This window comes from Rana temporaria, chromosome 6 (genome assembly GCF_905171775.1).
Source record: "Rana temporaria chromosome 6, aRanTem1.1, whole genome shotgun sequence".
In the NCBI taxonomy this organism is placed as follows: domain Eukaryota; kingdom Metazoa; phylum Chordata; class Amphibia; order Anura; family Ranidae; genus Rana; species Rana temporaria.
In genome coordinates, this window is record NC_053494.1 from 67,325,089 (window position 1) to 67,346,789 (window position 21,701).

Genomic DNA, 21,701 nt, shown 5'->3' on the forward strand with positions numbered 1-21,701 from the left:
AGTATTCTCCCAATCTGGAAAAAATCGAGTTGATGCCACTTACGATGGGTCTGCCAGGCGGTTTTTCATGTCTCTTGTGAATTTTTGGTACCTGATAAATGACAGGGGTTGTGGTGGATTCTGATATGAGGTAGGTTGCCTCTTTTTTGCTAAGAATTACCAAATCTGCTCCCTTTTTCACATACTTTGTTAATTGCCTTTTTATAGAGGGGTGCAGGGTTGCTTTTAAGTTTCTCATACGTATTGGGTACTTGTAGTAGGTTTTCCTTTTCTGTCTCATAATCCGTTTTGTTAAGTATAACTAGTCCCCCCCCCCCCCCCCTATCTGCTGGTCTGATGACCACCCCCTTCTTTTCCCCAATTTGTTTGATAGTTCTCCAAATGTTTTTGTCACCTCTGCGTGGTTTCTTTTCAAGATGTTTAATGTCCTCCTCCACCATTTTTTTTTAAAGCCCCCAGGCATTGGTTTTCAGGTGTTTGAGGGTTGCAAATTGCTTTATTCTTCAGTGTGGTCTGTATGTATACTGATGGTTCCAATATTCGTTGATCTGTGTTGATGGCAAAATGTTTAAGGTTCAGTTTCCTCATAAACTTTTGTAAATCTATGTAGGTATAAAATTTATTCAGAGCCTTGTCAGGTGCAAACTTTAGGCCAAGATCTAGGGCTTTCCATTCTTCATCCGTGAAGGTGGCATTGCTAAGGTTAAAAATTCCCTCTCCTAATACTCACTTTGCATTTTTCTTTTGCCCCCCTCTCTTCCCTCTGGTACGTCTCCTCTTTCTGCGTGCCAGTCTGTTGATGTATTGATCCTCTCCCACTCCTGGGTACTCCCTGTTCTCCTATTCGTTTCCTGATTGCGGTGGGTCCGCTGGTCCTGGGGTTCCTGTCCTCTCTGTCTCTTGGTGTATTCTCCCCTCTGGTGGCTCCCCCCCCCCCCCCCGGTTCCAAGTTTGTCCTCTCCATCGAGGATTCTTGTATGTGACCTTGGGTTGCCATCTCCCAGGAGCTCTGTTGTAGCCTCCTCTGGGAAAACCCCTATTCTCCCTTTGTTCAAACCTTCTTACAGGTTGTGATGTATTTTGTCTCCAGCCCCCATTTCTTGTAGGGGGAGATCTGTGTCTCCTTGGAGTAGTGGGAAATCTGTTATAAGCTCCAGCCGGTTCTTGATGGCGTCATTGATCTCTTGTGTCTTTCCGTGATCCAGGGTGCTGGCTATATCTTGGCAGGATTCTTAGTTCTGGTTCTGGGGAGACTTCAAATCTTAGTCGTGGTCTATCGAATTCCCCATCATTCCCCATGTCTTCCATGTCTTTACTTGAGCCGTCATCCACAGAGTTTTCATCCAATTCAAAAGGACATTCTTCCTCTGCCTGCCATTTGTAAACTTTATTATTCTTATAATCGAACATCTCGCTTGAATTTCTTCTGCTTCTTAGTTTGTATTTCTAGGTCATATTCCTTTATACTGTCTTGCAGTTGTGTTTCTTTTTCCTTATAATCTGGTTTGCTTGAAAAGGGGAGCAGGGAGTTTTGTAGCTCCACTATATGGGTCTCAATCCCTCTGCTTTTGAATTGTCTCCTTTTTATAATTGTTTGCAATAAGTCGATTTCACACTTGTTAAAAAATTGGTATCATTTCTCTGTAAGTGCTGGTTCGTTGAAGTGGTCATTGGGATTAATGTCCCACCTGAGTCTTCTGGGTGTCTTTTTCTTCCTTACATAGGTCTCTAGAGTGGCTATGTCCCACCAGACTCTTAGCTGCTTCTCTAGAGTGTGTTTTAATTGTCTGAGCAGACTTTCCATGTCCTGTTTGATGTTTACTTGTTCTTGGCTAAAAAGGAGACGTACCAGAGGGAAGAGAGGGGGGCAGAAGAAAAAGGCAAAGGGAGTATTAGGAGAGGGAATTTATAACCTTAGCAATGCCACCTTCATGGATGAATAATGGAAAGCCCTAGATCTTGGCCTAAAGTTTGCACCTGACAAGGCTCCGAATAAAATTTATACCTACATAGATTTACAAATATTTGAGGAAACCACCTTAAACATTTTGCCATTAACACAGATCAACGAATATTGGAACCATCAGTATACATACAGACCACACTGAAGAATAAATCAATTTACAACCCTCAAACACCTGGAAACCAATGCCTGGGGGCTTTCAAAAAAATGGTGGAGGAGGACATTAAACATCTTGAAGAGAAACCACGCAGAGGTGACAAACATTTGGAGAACTATCAAACAAATTGGGCAAAAGAAGGGGGTGGTCATCAGACCAGCAGATAAGGGGGGGGGGGGGATTAGTTATACTTAACAAAACAGATTATGAGACAGAAATGGAAAATCTGCTACAAGTACCCAATACGCATGAGAAACTTAAAAGCACCCCTCTATAAAAGGCAATTGACAAAGTATGTGAAAAGGGAGCAGATTTGGGAATTCTTGGCAAAAAATATACAACCTACCTCATATCAGAATCCACCACAACCCCTGTCATTTATCAGGTACCAAAAATCCACAAGAGACTTGAAAAACCGCCTGGCAGACTCATGGTAAGTGGCATCAACACGATTTTTTCCAGATTGGGAGAATACTTAGACCAGTTCTTAAAACCCTTAGTGACCAAAGGAAGATCCCACTTAAAACATAGCACGCAGCTAATGGTGGAACTCCAGGGCATCACGGACACAGAAAATCTTTTATTGGCTACTATTGATGTAGACTCCTTATACACCAGTATCAGACAACCAGATGGTCTAAAAGGAGTGGAGATGGCCTTACAACAACTAACAGAGATGAGACCAGAACAAATCGCGTTTATCTTGGAGGGACTTAAAATGGCCATGGAGAACAACCATTTCTGGTACAAAAAGGAGTTCTATGTACAGAAGAAAGGAGTAGCTATGGGGGCACGCTACGCTCCTAGCGTAGCAAATCTATTTATGGACATGTGTGAGGAGGAATACATATATGACAAGAACATACCTCAACTTAAACTCTATAGACGGTACATTGATGACCTAATAATTTTATGGAACGGAACAGTTGAATCCCTGGAAATTTTTTTGCAACAACTTGACAGATACGGCATAACTTTTACAGGCAAATGGCATACACAGAGTATTGACTATCTGGATCTCCAATTTTTTAAGGATAGAGGTGAACTATGCTTGGAGAAAAGGGCTGTAAACAAGACCTATTATCCAAACTGAAAGAGAACATTCGAGACATGGATAGGGGAGCTTTGCTTATCAACAAAAAGCCACATCAAACATCAACTATGGACCTAGCCTTTATCACAGAATATAGTAACCAATACCAACAACTGGAACAAATAAAAAAAAAAAATACTGGCCCATCTTGAAGGAGGACAGAACCCTAGCCACATTACTGTCAAAACAACCAAGGTTCATCTACCGTAAGGCACCCACACTGAGAACGCATCTTGTTCATAATGTACTTGACCCCCCCCCCCCAACACAATTGGACATCTGTCCAGAACTCAAAGGGTTCTATAGATGTCAAAGGTGCCTTCCCTGCAAAACCAATAGACCACAGCCTCGAAGAACATTCAAGTCTCATGTGTTTAACCGCTTAAGACCTGGACCAAAATGCAGCTAAAGGACCAGGCCCCTTTTTGCAAATCGGGACTGCGTCACTTTAACTGACAATTGCGCAGTCGTGCGACGTGGCTCCCAAACCAAATTGGCGTCCTTTTTTCCCCACAAATGGAGCTTTTTTTTGGTGGTATTTGATCACCTTTGCGGTTTTTATTTTTTGCGCTATAAACAAAAATATTTTGAAAAAAATGCAATATTACTTTTTGCTATAATAAATATCCCCCAAAAATATATAATTTTGTTTTCCCTCAGTTTAGGCTGATGCGTATTCTTCTACCTATTTTTGGTAAGAAAAAATCGCAATAAGCGTTTATCGGTTGGTTTGCGCAAAATGTATAGCGTTTACAAAATAGGGGATATTTTTATTGCATTTTTATCAATAATTTTTTTTTTTTTACTACTAATGGCGGTGATCAGTGATTTTTTTTTTCGTGACTGCGACATTATGGCGGACACTTCGGACAATTTTGACACATTTTTGGGACCATTGTCATATTTTCACAGCAAAAAAATGCATTTAAAATGCATTGTTTATTGTGAAAATGACAATTGCAGTTTGGGAGTTAACCACAGGGGGCGCTGATGGGGTTATGTGTGACCTGAAGTGTGTTTACAACTGTAGGGGTGTGTGGCTGTAGTTGTGACGTCATCGATTGTGTCCCCCTATAAAAGGGATGACACAATCGATGCTGCCGCCACAGTGAAGAACGGGGAAGCCGTGTTTAGACACGGCTCCCTCCGTTCTTCAGCTCCAGGGAACCGGCAACTGCTGCCACAACCGAGATATCCATCTCTTCAGTGGGCGGTCCTGGAGACGATAACGTCGGTCTCCGCGGCGCATTCGCCGCAAGATCGCCGTTATCGGTGGCGGGAGAGGCCCCCCCCTCTCCCGCGCCCTCCACCGCTTACCGGAGCGGCGGAGGTGATCGGTTGCTGCTGCCTGTTGTGTGAGGATGCGAGTGAGGGCAAGATGGCCCCCACCCGTCCTTATAGCATTGCTGGGCGGAAGTGACGTCAAAACGTCAGTCCCGCCCAGCGTCTTAAAGAGACATTTTTTTGTTATTTTTTTAAATGACAAAATTTCCATTTTTTTTTTTTTTTTTTTGCATTGAAGTCTAAATATGAGATCTGAGGTCTTTTTGACCCCAGATCTCATATTTAAGAGGACCTGTCATGCTTTTTTCTATTACAAGGGATGTTTACATTCCTTGTAATAGGAATAAAAGTGATACATTTTTTATTTATTTTTTATTTCAGTGTAAAAAATTATAAAATCAATAAAAATAAATGGGAAAACAAAAATATTTTTTTTTTAAAGGTCCCAAAGAGCTTGCGTGCAGAAGCGAACACATACGCGAGTAGCGCCCGCATATGAAAACGGTGTTTAAACCACACAAGTGAGGTATTGCCGCGATCGTTAGAGCAAGAGCAATAATTCTAGCCCTAGACCTACTCTGTAGCTCAAAAAATGCAACCTATAGAATTTTTTAAACGTCGCCTATCGAGATTTTTAAGGGTAAAAGTTTGACGCCATGCCATGAGCGGGCGCAATTTTTAAGCGTGACATGTTGGGTATCATTTTACTCGGCCTAACATTATTTTTCACAATATATAAAAAAAATTGGGCCAAATTTATTGTCTTATTTTTTTAATTCAAAAAAGTGATTTTTTTCCCCAAAAAAGTGCGCTTGTAAGACCGTTGCGCAAATACGGTGTGAAAGTATTGCAATGACAGTCGTTTTTATTCTCTAGGGTGTTAGAAAAAAATATATATAATGTTTGGGGGTTTTAAGTAATTTTCTAGCAAAAAAAAAACTGTTTTAGTCTTGTAAACGCCAAATCTGAAAAACAGGCTCGGGGCTTAAGTGGTTAAAGACCACTGGAGGGGGGGGGGGGGCAATAAGAAGATCCAGGTCTCACAAAATGAGACCCGCTGGATACACAGATTGGGGTCCCTAGCCCCAGGAGGCCTCAACCTAGATATCGACCTCAACTGCTTTATTTCGAATTTCTAATTTACAATTTATTGACCCTTCTCCACCCTTTTTACCACCACTATGCACCTCCTTTAGGGAAGATCCAAAGGACCCACTCCAGCTCCATGCTATACACAGGGTATCAGTTACTTCCTTGTATATGCCTTATACCACTCCTCATGAAACCCAACATAAACTAATTTTCAATGGTTAATCTTTACACATATACGGACCCTCTAATCATATTACCTTGACGCCATTTCTTCAGGTTTTTTATCCTATCTGGTATCCGATAGGGAGGTTTTTAGAGATTCACATTTCACTAATTAATTTATTTGTTTACGTATAAATTAAAGTATACATGTTTCTCTAAAGGGATACTCCTTGTTTGGGGAATCCATGATTTTAAGATCGTCTTAATAAGAATTTATATATATTGTTTCTATAGTCATATAGACCCAAAGTCACATAGGGGATTGAATACACATGTTCATTCTGCTCTGTTACACTCCTCGTAGGATTAGGTTATGTAATAAGACTTTTCACTATTCATGTCTGCATTATAAATTATGTATTGCTGTATCTATGACCCTTTCTAGGGACGGAGGCCAGACCTCACATCACTTTTTTGGAACAACCTTTACATGCTCTCTGTACAGTTGCAGTGCTAGAAAAATTGATTATACTACCTTCCATGATCTTTTACACTGCAAATTTCATACATTATCTTGTTTTGATTAGATTCCTGCTAATCCTCATTGGACATTGGTCCCTCTTGGGTCCTATTATGCTGTGGATTGGGTATGCTATTCGACATATCCATCCCACAGCCATATGTCTACAAGTTTTTTCGCAGGATCCTATAGCCCTATGCTTGCATGTCTTCATACAGGATAACACCAAACTGGTTTTATTTACATATATTTTTTTGTGATGGTTCCTACTGATATAATATATCTTTTAGCCACCAAATGTAATGTATTAATAACAGATTTTTATTTTAGCAGGGGTTTCCACCTTCCTTTGAAATCAATTATGTATGCCATGAATTGTATTTTATTGTCTTAGACAGCGGTATGTGTTTGTCCCAATTTCTAGTTTTGCCATTACCAAGGGTTAATGGAGGGAGGGCCCCCCACATCCACGGGAACCAACAAACCCCCAGCCCAATTCAAATTAATAAATCCTTCCCCCGGGAGGGACGCACCTGCCGCGGTGTATAAGAAGGTTACGTACGTTTGGTGCTTGCATCACCATTGAGAAAGTCACATGACGAAATGCGTCAAGTGACCTATACGCAAGTACGCTCGTACGCACGCACACTCGCCAAACGTCCCAGCCGACACTGAGGGCTGTGGAGGAAAACAGCGGCGCAGTCAGCTGTTACTAACTACAGCCCGCACAGGACAGGCGGCCAGCTCTGCATATCTCTGTTCTATCTGGTGGGACCCAGTGTTATCTGGAACCACAACCTGATGTTTTTTTTCTTTTATGTCATTTTTATTTTTATTTAAATAAATTATCCTTTGGAGCCTTTTTTATACATATTACACTATGTGGATTTCATTTAAGTGACATATTGCACAACCGCCGCCAGAGACACTCCCTTTTTTGTCTCTGAGAAGCCGCACGGAGGGCAGACACTGCTTGGAATCCAATAGAGAGCACTGTGCTGTGGAAGCAAGGTACCATTACCAACTGCCTTTCACCCCATCTGGGGTAGCTACATATGGTGAGTGGGGACCTATGAGGGGGAGCACTAAAGTCACCTACTATTGGACTGCGTGAGACCGGCACTAAGTCACTTCATCACTACCTGTCAAAAGCCTATCAGTGATTGCATCTGTGTATTTTGATCCCTGGCCCATTTATCTTTGCCAGTTTCATTACAAGATTAATATGGATTAGTGGCATCCGTAGTGTATATCCACTCATTTCTGTCCTTACAGTTGTGGAGTAGATTCTCTTGAGGATTGAGAATAGACTTTTCACCATTATTTGTGCTATTATTACCAGGACTTTTTATTTGCACCTTTTATACATTTTCTGTGTTTGCTTGCAATAATATAACGCTGGATTATGCTTTTTGGTTACTTGGGAGGCATTGAGAACTGATAGCCTAGAGTTATATTAGGGTGTTTGTCACTCATTATTGATTACACATGGTTGCAGCCATATCCAGCTACTTGCTGGCCTGCACAGGATCCTGACCACATACACAGGAACGCATTTTTTAATATATATTTTTTCCACTTTCTTTGCACATGATACCTGGAAACCAACGAAATGAATATCTGACTATCCAGGATTATATACTATGCTCCAAGATATGGAATTTGCAAGTATGCCAACTCCCTTAAAGGGGTTGTAAAGACAAAAATATTTTCCTCTTAAAGTCTGACAGTAGCTGATAAAGTAAAAAGTAATGTTTTGCATTATAACTAGTTTGATACCTGTTGTTGACATCAAGCGATTTTATTCTCCTCAGTCACTCCTGAATCATTATTCTCACTGACTTCCTGGTTTGCGGTGCACATTCATTCTTGCTACATCACGGCCTAATGGGAAATACAGTTCCCATTAGGCTTAGCCTCCATGCCTGTGAGGGATAAGAGCATCTTCACGCAGGGCTGTAGTCATAGGGAGGGGGTGAGCACATTCTGCTTTCCACCATGCAAAACAGCTCAGATGCTGGTGGAAAGCAAGAAGAGGAGAGACAGGAAATGGCAATTTCAAACCTGGATTACTGTGTTTTGGAGGTCAAAAGGAAAAACGAGGTAAGTGATATTTAAATGCTCTAGCTTACAGCAATCAATTGATCTAATAAAAAACGAACCTTTAGTGTTCATTTAAGTTTCCTAGAAATGGCTAGCATTCTCTGTTTGCAAGTTTTTAGATGTTATGTTTGCTGAAGCTGTTTGTAATTGCCACCTTTTTTGTTACTCCAGCAGTGCCATACTCTGTTGTATGTCTACAACTTGCCAACAAACAAAGATGCAAAAAGTATCAACAATCGCCTTCGCCGCCTTTCTGACAACTGTGGGGGGAAAGTGATGAGTATGTCCGGCAGTAGCGCCATCCTCCGGTTTATCAATCAAGAGAGCGCAGAACGGGCACAGAAACGCATGGAGAACGAAGATGTGTTTGGTAACCGTATCACCATTTCGTTTGTACCTAAAAATCGTGATGTAACTGAAGCAAAGACCTCCATCTGCACTCTTGGTGACAAATCAAAGTCTCCCAAAAAAGTAAATAAGAATACCAAACTGTGCCTCATTGCTAGAGATCAGCAAGAATCCTCCCAAAATGCCAAAGCCTCTGCCAACAAAACAGCTTACAGCCCTGGGGGCAAAAACTCAAATGTGAAAAGCTTGCAGGTAAACAACTTTTTTGGGTTTGTTTCTTCCCTAAGGTTAAAGTGGAGCTATAGTTCTTCTGTCAAAAACTGCAGGCAGGCTGTTCTGCTAGAAAATAAATCTACCTTTCCGTTTACAGCCTTCTTTGGAATGGTACACTGAGCTGCGTAAGCACAGCTCCGTTTGCATTCCGCTACCATTCCTGTGTACCGGAATGAATGCACTTCTAAAACTTTAAATGCTTGGTACACACGACCGGTTTTCTTGACGAGAAAACTGCCTTTTTTTTTTTTTTTTTAGATTGGTTGGGAAAACCGGTCGTGTATATGCACCAAAGCAGGTTTCCAGACGAGAAAACTGCCCGCAAAAAAATTTGAACCTGCTCTATTTTTTCCCGTCAGTCTTTTTTTCTCATCGCAAAACCGCTTGTGTGTAGGCTTTTCCGAGGGGAAAAAACGCACATGCTCAGAATCAATTATTAGACGGGAGCGCTCATTCTGGTAAAACTAGCATTCGTAATTGTATTGAATATTGTTGAATATTTTTGTTAAGCATTAAATCACATAAGTATTAAATCACATAAGTATTAAAATGCTACCCGACGACGGGACCAGGTGCCATTCGCCGTACATACAATAACTGTAAAATCAGACATCAAAGTTGTTAAAACAGAAAAACATTAAAAAGCAATAGCATAAATCGGATTAAAATAGAAAAAAAATAATAAAAGGGCCCCGAGAAGAAAAAGAACGTGTCACCCCGTCAGTTTCCTCCCCCTGGTGCACAGCAATTTACCCAGCCTCAGTCCACAGAAGGGTTTTCAGTCTCTCCTGGAACTGGAACAGGTTTGAGGTCTGCCTGAGAGCCAATGGCAGGAGGTTCCACTCTCTAGGTCCCAACCTCGAGAATGCTTTTCCCCCCCCACTTTTTAAATCTAAACTTTGGGACCTCCAGGCGGAATTGAGTGGCTGCTCTCAATGAACGGCCAGTGAGACGTCTTGTCAATTTCGCCTGGAGGTAAGTAGGACCTAATTTATTGAACGCCTTAAAAACTAAGATTAAAACCTTGAATCTGATCCGCTGCCCCACAGGTAGCCAATGATGGGCTGCCTGGTGCCCAGAGGTCGGGCAATGGCCTCTCAGATTGAGGGCTAACCTTACCGCGTGATTCTGGACTTTCTGTAGGCATTTGATCTGGTAGTGAGGTAAACCAGCCAGCAGCCCGTTACAGTAGTCCAGATGCGGAAGGATGAGAGCGCGCAACACAGCGATCCTGGCCTGATCAGTCAGGGCAAAAAGCGGTGAAGTTAAAGTAGCAAGTTTTGACCACCTGGTCCACGCGTGGTCACAGAGTTAGGCCCTCGGCAATGTGGACACCCAGCGTCCTCACCGTAGATGCAGATTTAGGCAACTCCCCACCTTCGTCAGGCCATGATAACACCCAAACCTCTCCCGGAATATTGCTGGACCGCAGCACCTCCGTGTTGGCCTGGTTGAGCTGAAGGAAATTGAGCCCCATCCATCTTTTGATGGCATCCAATCCCTCAATCAACCTAGCCTCAGCCGCAGGAGAGGCGGCCGAATTTCTGGAAAAGAGTTGGGTGTCGTCGGCATACGACTGAAAACTGAGTCCCATCCCCGCTGTCAAGGTGAGGAGAGGGTGAAGGTAGATGTTAAATAGGAGGGGGGAGAGAGAAGAACCTTGGGCAACACCACAAGTCACCCTTTTAGGGTCGGAATAGTGATCTCCCATCTTCACCCTAAACTCCCTATCCTCCAAAAACAAAGCTTACCACCAAGCCAAGGCTGGATCGCTTGACCTCGCCACCTCCCGTAGTATCGAAATTAGAATTTGATGGTCTACCGTGTCGAATGCTGCGGACAGATCTAAAAGGACCAAGATGTAGTGAAAACCCCCATCCGCATCGACCAAGGCTGTCTCCGTCCCATGTTTATGGGCTTGAAGCTGACCGCAGACTACCTTCTCGGCGATTTTAGCCTGGAAAGCAAGACCTGCAATGGGCCTGGATTTATTGGGGTCCAGCGGGTCAGAGCCAACCTTTTTTAAAATGGGCGTAACAATAGCCTTCTTAAAAAAAAGAGGGTGCCTTCTAAAAATTAAAGATTAATAAGTTTAGCGAGGTAGGGAGCCAGAACTAGTTCGGCCCCTTTAAAAATATTACCGGGGCAGGGGTCACTCGGGGGCGCAGAATCCTTGGCCTGGGAAATAAGTCCCAGGACAAAGTCCGCTGTCACATCTTTAAAAAAGAACTGAGGGTGGTCAAGTAAGGCTGGTTTTATATCAGACTGAGTTGGGGCATTTACCGACCATTCAGCTCTGCTGATAGTTTTAGGCCAAGATGTATTTTTTCTATCTTCCTGACAAAAAAGTCAGCAAACATTTGGGCTGTCTGGGAGGAAACCTCCACTTCTAAGTGAAGTGCCCTGGTAGGTAAACTCCTGGACGATTCTAAGGCTCCATTCACACTAAAGCGTTTTTTGGTGCATTTTGCAGAAAAGCAGGGAAATTTTTTAACATGGGTTCCTATGGAACATGTTCACATCAATGCTTTTTTGTGCCTCTGCGTTTTTGGAAAGGCCTGGGGACTTTTTTTCCCGCAAAAAGCAGCGTTTTGCATGCAATAGAAGTCAATGAACCCGCATCCAAAACGCAAATGAAATGTAAAAAATTTAAAATTGATGTAAAAAAAATAAAACGTAAATCGCAGCAAAATCGCGGTAAAACGCAAGTCAAACGCAGCAAGCACCACATAAAACACTACAAAAACGCTCAAAAGCAACATGCATAGGTGTGAATCGAGCCTAAAAAGTTCCTTTCCATTATTGTTGGCTTTCTCCACCCTCGCTGCCACAAGTTTTTCTTTGTAAGCAGGATGGCGTTCTTATAAAGCCCCATATGGGATTTCCATAACATCTTTGAATCCGGGAAGGGATTCTTTCTCCACACCCGTTCCAAAGCTCTCCCCTCTCTCCTTAAGAGCCTCGGTATATCATGGGGCAGAGCTAAAAGCCCTACCTACCTTCTTTTTTTTTTCTGTTTGAAGGGTGCCACTATGTCCAGGGCCCCCACAATTCCATTATGAATAGCCCTGAACACAGTCTCTACATCAGATTCCGGAGTGGAGACCAACTCCCTCTCCAGTAAAGAGTTAAACCTTTCTTGTTGGAATAGTCTTTCATTATAGAGGTGGAAATTTTTTCCTTTACCAAGTAGAAACTAGTAAATGACACAGCACAATAGTCTGTCCATGGAATAGTCAAAGTGGCCGTGAAATTAAGACTTATCTCTCTAAAGCATGGCCAGACTGATGGGTGGGCCCGTTGTTAAAAACGGTCCCATCGTATCACAGGAGTGAAAAAAATCTCACTTCCTTGATACTGTGGTCTTCAGACCAAATGTTAAAATCGCCTAAAAAAAATTGCGGGGTGGGGTCTACAAAGTGTATTCATAGCCCACTCCCAAAATTTAGCCAGACTAGCAGTTTTTAAATTAGGGCAGATATACACTACATGAAGGGCCAGAAGGACCTAAAACACCTAAAAATTTGATCGAGAGAATCTCGCATCCCTTCACATTCAGTTCTTCCATCCTTTTTTAACTTTTTTTAAATTTTGTTTAAAAACTACCGCTGTCCCTCCACCTCTCCCTATAGCCCTGTTTTGATAGATAATCTTGTAACCTGGGGGGATAGCAGACGCTATAACAGGTCCGCAACCTCATCTAGCCATGAGGAATGGAGATATCGCATCCGTCACGCTGTAACGGACTTAAAAACACGAAGACTGAAAATCGCAAATCGGCTCTCACCAAACTTTGACCAACACAAGGATCGGCAAAAGCAGCCCAAAGAGTATTGCCATTTGAATGGAATGTCCCCTTTATAGTGCCGTTGTACGTGTTGGATGTGTTTGGTCGAGCGTTTTTTTGCCTGAACGTGCGTATGCAAGGCAGGCTTGAGAGGAATCCCATCGGGAAAAACGTTGGGTTTTGGCATGTCAGGGAAACCGGTCGTGTGTACAGTGCATTACTCTTTGTATCTAAGGCCCCTTTCACACAGTCGTTCCAGTCAAGTCCGCCTATCAATTTTTCAGGCAGATCTGATCAGAAGGTCCATGCCCAACTCTGGGTTTGATCGGGTCCACCAAAAAGAGGTATTTTGTTGTCATCTGTTTAGGCAGAGTAAATCGCAGGTAGCCAGGTGTAAACGTACAGCAGAGTCTGTTTTATCCCGGCAGCCCATAGAGCAGAATGGAAAATGTGTTCTGTGTAAAAGATGTGTATACTTACCGATGTCCAGTCTACTCTGGTCATGTGATCTGCAGCTCCATCTTGCTTGTGTCTAGGGGAGCAGTTAGCACATGGGAGCCTAAGCATGATATGACCGCTCCTTTTAATTGGTTTGTCAAGTGCTCCCACCTCTCCCTTCCACTCACTGACGCAGAGGATCACTTGACAGGAGTGAACTAAAATGGTTAAGTATACACATCCTTTCGTGTGTGTGTGTGTGGTGTTTTTTTTTCTTTTTTTTAAAGATTGGGTAGAAAAGGTTGGCTTCTGTCATCCTAATACTGTGGACAGTTGGCGTTGTGACGCTCGGACAAAAGATGTTACTGGCAAAATTGTCAAGTGGAAATAAGCCCCCATTCACACTTCAGGCATTTATCTGATCGTTTCCCTATGTCTTACTAGGCTTTACTATGCCTGACTACGTAATATTCCATTCTAATTGTGTCTTTCACACTTCTATGCTCAGTTGCAGTTTTAAAAGCTGTGTGTTTTTTTTATTTTTTTATTTTTTTTTATATTTTTTTATTTGCATGTTTTTGACCCAATAGACTTAAATGGAAATGATCCTGAATTCCACTCCTATAGAACTGCTCTTCTCTTGCCCAGCCCAGGAAACCAACTCCTGAAGCTTGATTCTTGGGCAAAACGCTTGTAAAACTAATTTAAAACTTTGAAAATCACCAAAAATATTCTGTGTTCACATCTGACCAGAACATAGGCAAACTGAAGGAGAAAAAACAAGGAGAAAAGCGCCTCCTGAGTATTCTGTTTTTAATATTTAAAAGTGCAATAATCCAGCACTTACATCATAATACTCATGGTGAAGTCCGGGGTGCTGGTATGGTCCTTGCTGGCAGTCAGTGGATCCAGACTTGAGAGATGTGAGACATCAAAACCAAGCTTCTGCAGCCGCCGTTGGGAGCCGGGGAGAGCCGACTGTATCCGAGGTGTTGAGTGGCAGCTTGGTTGGAATCCTGTGTGCTGGCATGACGTCAGTAGGACGTGTGACGAACGCGCGTGTCAGATCCCCGCCCTCCGTGCCAACTTGCGACGAAGGACAGGCCGACCTCACACCACGCTGTCACTTGCGTAACAATGCCACTCTCAGCTGCGCTGTCACTGGGCTAATGACACAATTAACCCTTTAACTGCCACCACCAACATTGATAAGGAAGCGTTGGTACTCCCGTCAATTAGCAATACCAATTAGTATTTTAGAATAAGCGTCTGCAGCACACACTGTCACCACAGGCAGGTCTGCTCAAAGGCTTTACTCTACAACAGTAGTGCTCTTCAAAAGGCAGAGGTTCGTTTATAGCTTGCATTAAGAGTTTTGGAGACAAGGTTAACACTTTTCAACATAAAAGGTTTATTACGAAAAGGGCAAACTTGGTGCAATAAAGTGTTACAGAAAAATATGTTTTAAAGAGATAATGACAATATACAGCCACAAAGTAATAAGGTAGAATTGAAGAAGAATACTTGCAATTAATGTCCAAGGTTGATCAGAGTTTGATCGATGAACTGGGTAATCGGTTCTCAAACTTGGCAGATGCTCCGGCTTGGATGGTACAAGGAGAACTGCCCTTGACTTGGCATCTCCTCTTTTCTGTCAGATCAAGAAGGGGCGTTGACACGACCAGTGACCAATTGTCTAGTCTGATTTAGGGGCTGGTTACTGGGAGGGGTCCACATTCACGCCCATAACCCAGGTACGCTTTGTGATACATATTCATATCTCTGCAGCTCTAATGTTTACAGACTACTAATATCAGTTTTATTGTCCAGTGTGATATGCTTTAAGAAAGTCCAAACATGACAAGTCTACCATGGTTATTCTACCTAGGACGAATAAATGGGGCCAGGGGCCTTCCACATAATTGATCATATTCATGTCTGGGCTTGAAACGTTACAAATTATCTGAGAAAACTAAATATGTCAGTTGTTTGCCTGTGCTATGAGTTAGCTGGAAGTTATGAAACATGCTAAACTTTAAAACATATTTCCACAGTTAAATCCTAATGAGTAGTAAGGCATTTACGACCAGGGTCTGCGGATTCTCTGAGGTGAGAGGGCGACAGTTTTACGACAGGCCAGGAACCCTGCCAGGAGACATTAAGAAACCTAGTTTGCTCTGTTTCTTGGAGAAGATAACAATTCTTTTGAAGTAGAAAGCCTATGGATTCCTGAGCATAAGGGAGGGAGTGAGTTCATGTCTACGACTACACTGTTTTCAAACAACATGGCTGCGTGTCCAGTATGCAATATCGTTACAGGACGGGAGCCGAGGGGGACCACAACGCATTTCAGAGCGTGCGTGAGTCGGACGGACAAGCGCGCTCTTTTTTTCAAGTGTAAATCAATGGAGGGAAGGGAGGGTTTAAAAGCTTGTCATGCGGTGGAGTACCGACCAATAGGGATGCAGGAAAAATGATCATACGGGGCACAAGAATGCATGTGTAAATACAAAAACAATAACATTTAGCTGATTTTGGGTAACCTGATGGAACATGTCGTGTGTGTGTGTGTGTGTGTATATGTGTGTGTGTGTGTGGTATGTATGTATGTATGTATGTGTGTATATGTGTATGTGTGTATATATATATATATATATATATATATATATATATATATATATATATTCTCTAGTGTGTGTGTGTTTATGTATGTATGTATGTATGTATGTATGTATTTTAAGGCCCGAAACAACTAATCGATTACAATATTCATAATCGATTAATCGGCCAGTAACATAATGGGGTTAATAAAAAAAAAATTAGCACTTAATAGTACAAAAAAGCAAATCGCTACTGTAAATATTACTTTCACTGTCCCACAGTAAAAAAATGAACCCCTTACAGTAGCGATTATTTGCTCTTTTTGTACTTATTTTTGTTTTTTTAACCCCCCATTATGTTACTAAACATCTCAGGCCTGGGGCCCCACTACAGTTCATTTACATGTTTTCCTATGGGACACATTCACATCCGTGATTTTTTTTTTTTTCAGCTGCTGCATATTTGGAAAGGACAAGGACTTTTTAATGTAAAACGGTGCTATTTTTTTGGGGGGGTTCAATAGACTTCAATGGGGAAGCTGCAAGTTTAGGCTATTATCCGATTAATCGAAACAATCGGCCAACTAATCGATTCTGAAAATAATTGTTGGTTGCAGCTATATATATATATATATATATATATATATATTCATAATCTCTCAGCATGAGTCATATATGAATATGAAAATGTAGGGACAGCACGTACAGTTTATGCATGAGGCACTGATTAGTACTCCAAGACAAAAAAAAAGCCTAAGAAAGAAACTCCAGGAGGACACATGAAGGGGAAGCCTACATAAGGCAGGAAAAATAATACATGCATATATATTTTTATGTGTATGTTTCTTTATGTATGTATACCTTTTTACATTATCATAATCTATAAGTCCTTATGAGTCTGTGTGCCTTAGCATCAACATGCGTCGTTGCGCATCTGTACGTGCCAGCATGCACCTACACATAGGTACAAAACTTACTTCAATTTTGTTTTCATTTTATATCATCTTCATATTGATTTCATCCTAAACTTCCATCATAAACTCCTACACACATGGCTTATCTATTTTTATTGTATTATTTTTCCTGCCTTATGTAGGCTTCCCCTTCATGTGTGCTCCTGGAGTTGCTTCCTTAGGCTTTTTTTGTCTTGGAGTACTCATCAGTGCCTCATGCATAAACTGTACGTGCTGTCCCTACATTTTCATATTCACATATGACTCATGCTGGTATGTGTATATGTGTGTGTGTGTAGATAGATAGATAGAGAGAGAGAGAGAGAGAGAGAGATAGAGAGAGATATATATATCGATATTCAAACTAGGGTTGTCCCGATACTGGTATCGGTGCCGATACTAAGCATTTGCAAATGCCCCGATACCAAAAAACGATACCTTCGGGCTCTGTACTTTCAGCTGTCAGCAGGAATTCCCTGCCAACAGCTGAAAAGTAAAGAAAAAATGCTGCCAGTTACTGGTTAAGGAACGGGGCCGACCGCTTCCTTAACCAATCACGTGTCCTTCTCTCCCCACCACCTCCTCCCCTCTCACCAGCTATCAGCAGGCTCGGCACCGCATGTCTGTGGAAACTTCCTGCAGAGGTAAGCAAGCCCAGCTCCCCCCATTCCACTGTCTTCTGCCGGGTGCAGCTCTCACATTCAGCTCTGCTCTGCTATTTCTGTCCAGTGAGCAGGAGTGAGTCCTGTGTGACCCCTGCACAGATCTAACTTTTCCCTGGCAGCTGCATGCTCTGCACACAGCGAGGCTTCTCCCCATGCCCTGTGTGTCCGTACTTAGCCTGGTGGAGCCCCCCCCTCTCCCCCTCTCCAGCAAGCAGAGGCACAGACACACGGCCAGCACCACTGCAGCAGGTCAGTGTGTGATTAGATTAGATTCACTGTTCTTTGCCAGTCGTTTTGTTATTTAAAACTATATAATTAGAATTTGACACAGCAGCACATATATTGTATACTTATTTGTGGTGGGAAACATACACTGGGTGTTTGCACCAGCTGAATATGTTCAATCATGTTTATTTAAGTAGCAGCCATACATTTTGTTTTGTTTAATTTGAATGTAGAGCAGTAGCCAGGATTGTGACTCCCCTCCCCACTTTATCAGCCCTCCCTTTTTTTTTTTTTTTCTCTCAGTTACCAGTCTGCCCATCTACACTCTCCCAGTCTGCCCATCTACACTCTTCCAGTCTGCCCATCTACACTCTCCCAGTCTGCCCAGCTACACTCTCCCAGTCTGCCCTGCTACACTCTCCCAGTCTGCCCTGCTACACTCTCCCAGTCTGCCCTGCTACACTCTCCCAGTCTGCCCTGCTACACTCTCCCAGTCTGCCCTGCTACACTCTCCCAGTCTGCCCTGCTACACTCTCCCAGTCTGCCCTGCTACACTCTCCCAGTCTGCCCTGCTACACTCTCCCAGTCTGCCCTGCTACACTCTCCCAGTCTGCCCTGCTACACTCTCCCAGTCTGCCCTGCTACACTCTCCCAGTCTGCCCTGCTACACTCTCCCAGTCTGCCCTGCTACACTCTCCCAGTCTGCCCTGCTACACTCTCCCAGTCTGCCCTGCTACACTCTCCCAGTCTGCCCTGCTACACTCTCCCAGTCTGCCCTGCTACACTCTCCCAGTCTGCCCTGCTACACTCTCCCAGTCTGCCCTGCTACACTCTCCCAGTCTGCCCTGCTACACTCTCCCAGTCTGCCCTGCTACACTCTCCCAGTCTGCCCTGCTACACTCTCCCAGTCTGCCCTGCTACACTCTCCCAGTCTGCCCTGCTACACTCTCCCAGTCTGCCCTGCTACACTCTCCCAGTCTGCCCTGCTACACTCTCCCAGTCTGCCCTGCTACACTCTCCCAGTCTGCCCTGCTACACTCTCCCAGTCTGCCCTGCTACACTCTCCCAGTCTGCCCTGCTACACTCTCCCAGTCTGCCCTGCTACACTCTCCCAGTCTGCCCTGCTACACTCTCCCAGTCTGCCCTGCTACACTCTCCCAGTCTGCCCTGCTACACTCTCCCAGTCTGCCCTGCTACACTCTCCCAGTCTGCCCTGCTACACTCTCCCAGTCTGCCCTGCTACACTCTCCCAGTCTGCCCTGCTACACTCTCCCAGTCTGCCCTGCTACACTCTCCCAGTCTGCCCTGCTACACTCTCCCAGTCTGCCCTGCTACACTCTCCCAGTCTGCCCTGCTACACTCTCCCAGTCTGCCCTGCTACACTCTCCCAGTCTGCCCTGCTACACTCTCCCAGTCTGCCCTGCTACACTCTCCCAGTCTGCCCTGCTACACTCTCCCAGTCTGCCCTGCTACACTCTCCCAGTCAGCACATCTTCACCCCAGCCTCATCCAACTCCCCCAAACCACCCCTTTACCTTCTCTTCCTAGGTGATAGGTATCAGTAATCGGTATCGGCGAGTACTTAAAAAAAAGTATCGGTACTCGGTGTCAAAAAAGTGGTATCGGGACAACCCTAATTCAAACATAAAGATATAAAACTGTATTTTATTTTATTTTTTTTGAAGAATCAACAAGAAGTGGGACACAATCATGAAGTGGAACAAAATTTATTGGACATTTCAAACTTTTTTAACAAATAAACTGAAAAATTGGGCGTGCAAAATTATTCAGCCCCTTAAGTTAATACTTTGTAGCGCCACCTTTTGCTGCGATTACAGCTGTAAGTCGCTTGGGGTATGTCTCTATCAGTTTTGCACATCGAGAGACAGAAATTTTTGCCCATTCCTCCTTGCAAAACAGCTCGAGCTCAGTGAGGTTGGATGGAGAGCATTTGTGAATAGCAGTTTTCAGTTCTTTCCACAGATTCTCGATTGGATTCAGGTCTGGACTTGGCCATTCTAACACCTGGATATGTTTATTTGTTAACCATTCCATTGTAGATTTTGCTTTGTTTTGGATTATTGTCTTGTTGGAAGACAAATCTCCGTCCCAGTCTCTGGTCTTTTGCAGACTCCATCAGGTTTTCTTCCAGAATGGTCCTGTATTTGGCTCCATCCATCTTCCCATCAATTTTAACCATCTTCCCTGTCCCTGCTGAAGAAAAGCAGGCCCAAACCATGATGCTGCCACCACCATGTTTGACAGTGGGGATGGTGTGTTCAGGGTGATGAGCTGTGTTGCTTTTATGCCAAACATAACGTTTTGCATTGTTGCCAAAAAGTTCGATTTTGGTTTCATCTGACCAGAGCACCTTCTTCCACATGTTTGGTGTGTCTCCCAGGTGACTTGTGGCAAACTTTAAACAACACTTTTTATGGATATCTTTAAGAAATGGCTTTCTTCTTGCCACTCTTCCATAAAGGCCAGATTTGTGCAGTATACGACTGATTGTTGTCCTATGGACAGAGTCTCCCACCTCAGCTGTAGATCTCTGCAGTTCATCCAGAGTGATCATGGGCCTCTTGGCTGCATCTCTGATCAGTCGTCTTGTATGAGCTGAAAGTTTAGGGGACGGCCAGGTCTTCGTAGATTTTCAGTGGTCTGATACTCCTTCCATTTCAATATCATCGCTTGCACAGTGCTCCTTGGGATGTTTAAAGCTTGGGAAATCTTTTTGTATCCAAATCCGGCTTTAAACTACTCCACAACAGTATTTCGGACCTGCCTGGTGTGTTCCTTGTTCTTCATGATGCTCTCTGCGCTTTAAATGGACCTCTGAGACTATAACAGTGCAGGTGCATTTATACAGAGACTTGATTACACACAGGTGGATTCTATTTATCATCATTAGTCATTTAGGTCAACATTGGATCATTCAGAGATCCTCACTGAACTTCTGGAGAGAGTTTGCTGCACTGAAAGTAAAGGGGCTGAATAATTTTGCAAGCCCAATTTTTCAGTTTTTTTATTTGTTAAAGTTTGAAATATCCAATAAATTTCGTTCCACTTCATGATTGTGTCCCACTTGTTGATTCTTCAAAAAAAAATACAGTTTTATATCTTTATGTTTGAAGCCTGAAATGTGGCAAAAGGTCGCAAAGTTCAAGGGGCCCAATACTTTCGCAAGGCAGTGTGTGTGTAATATATATATATATATATATATATATATATATATATATATATATATATATATATATATATATATATATATATATATATATATATATATATATATATATATATATATATATATATATATATATATCCCTGTATGATCGTTATTCCTGCATCCCTATTGGTCGGTATTCCACCGCATGACAAGCTTTTAAACCCTCCATTGATTTACACTTGAAAAAAGAGCGCGCTTGTCCGTCCCCGGCTTGCGTGCGCTCTAAAACGCGTCGTGGTCCCCCTTGGCTCCTGTCCTACTGACTTCACACGCCAGCACACGGGATTCCAGCCTAGCTGCTGCCGCTCAACACCTCGGATACAGTCGGCTCTCTCCGGTTCCCAACGGCAGCTGCAAAAGCTTGGTTTTGATGTCTCACATCTCTCGAGTCTGGATCCACTGACTGCCAGCAAGGACCATACCAGCACCTCGGACTTCACCATGAGTATTATGATGCAAGTGCTGGATAATTGCAATTTTAAATATTAAAAACAGAATACTTGGAGGTGCTTTTCTCGTTTTTTCTCTTGCATATTTGAGCTGGCCTCACTTCTGGAGAGCTGCCCCGAGCAACTTGTACTGGCTTTATATAGCCACCAGCATTAGCCCTATGGTACTTTGCTTGGACTAAATCCTATTTGGACTAACCAATTTATGGACTATTAGACCATACACAGTTGTTGTGGTTCTAATTTTTTATAAATTTTTATCATTATCATCTCCTTTTTACATTTTATATAATCGCCCTTTATTACTGATTGTTTATGCAGACATCCCCTGCTGAGCTATTGTGTTCTTCTTCTTGCCAG

At 43.0% G+C, this 21,701-nt stretch overlaps 1 protein-coding gene across 4 annotated transcripts in view; it reads left to right on the forward strand.

Annotated features, from left to right (window-relative positions):
• Nucleotides 1-21,701, forward strand: part of MARF1 (meiosis regulator and mRNA stability factor 1) — a 444,629-nt gene that overhangs the window by 99,051 nt on the left and 323,877 nt on the right. For 3 of the 4 annotated variants that reach the window (XM_040356921.1, XM_040356922.1, XM_040356924.1), the window contains exon 8: nucleotides 8,546-8,974. In XM_040356921.1, coding sequence (XP_040212855.1) covers nucleotides 8,546-8,974 — 429 coding nt within the window. The remainder of the gene's footprint in view (nucleotides 1-8,545; nucleotides 8,975-21,701) is intronic. The other variant, XM_040356923.1, reaches the window with a different exon arrangement.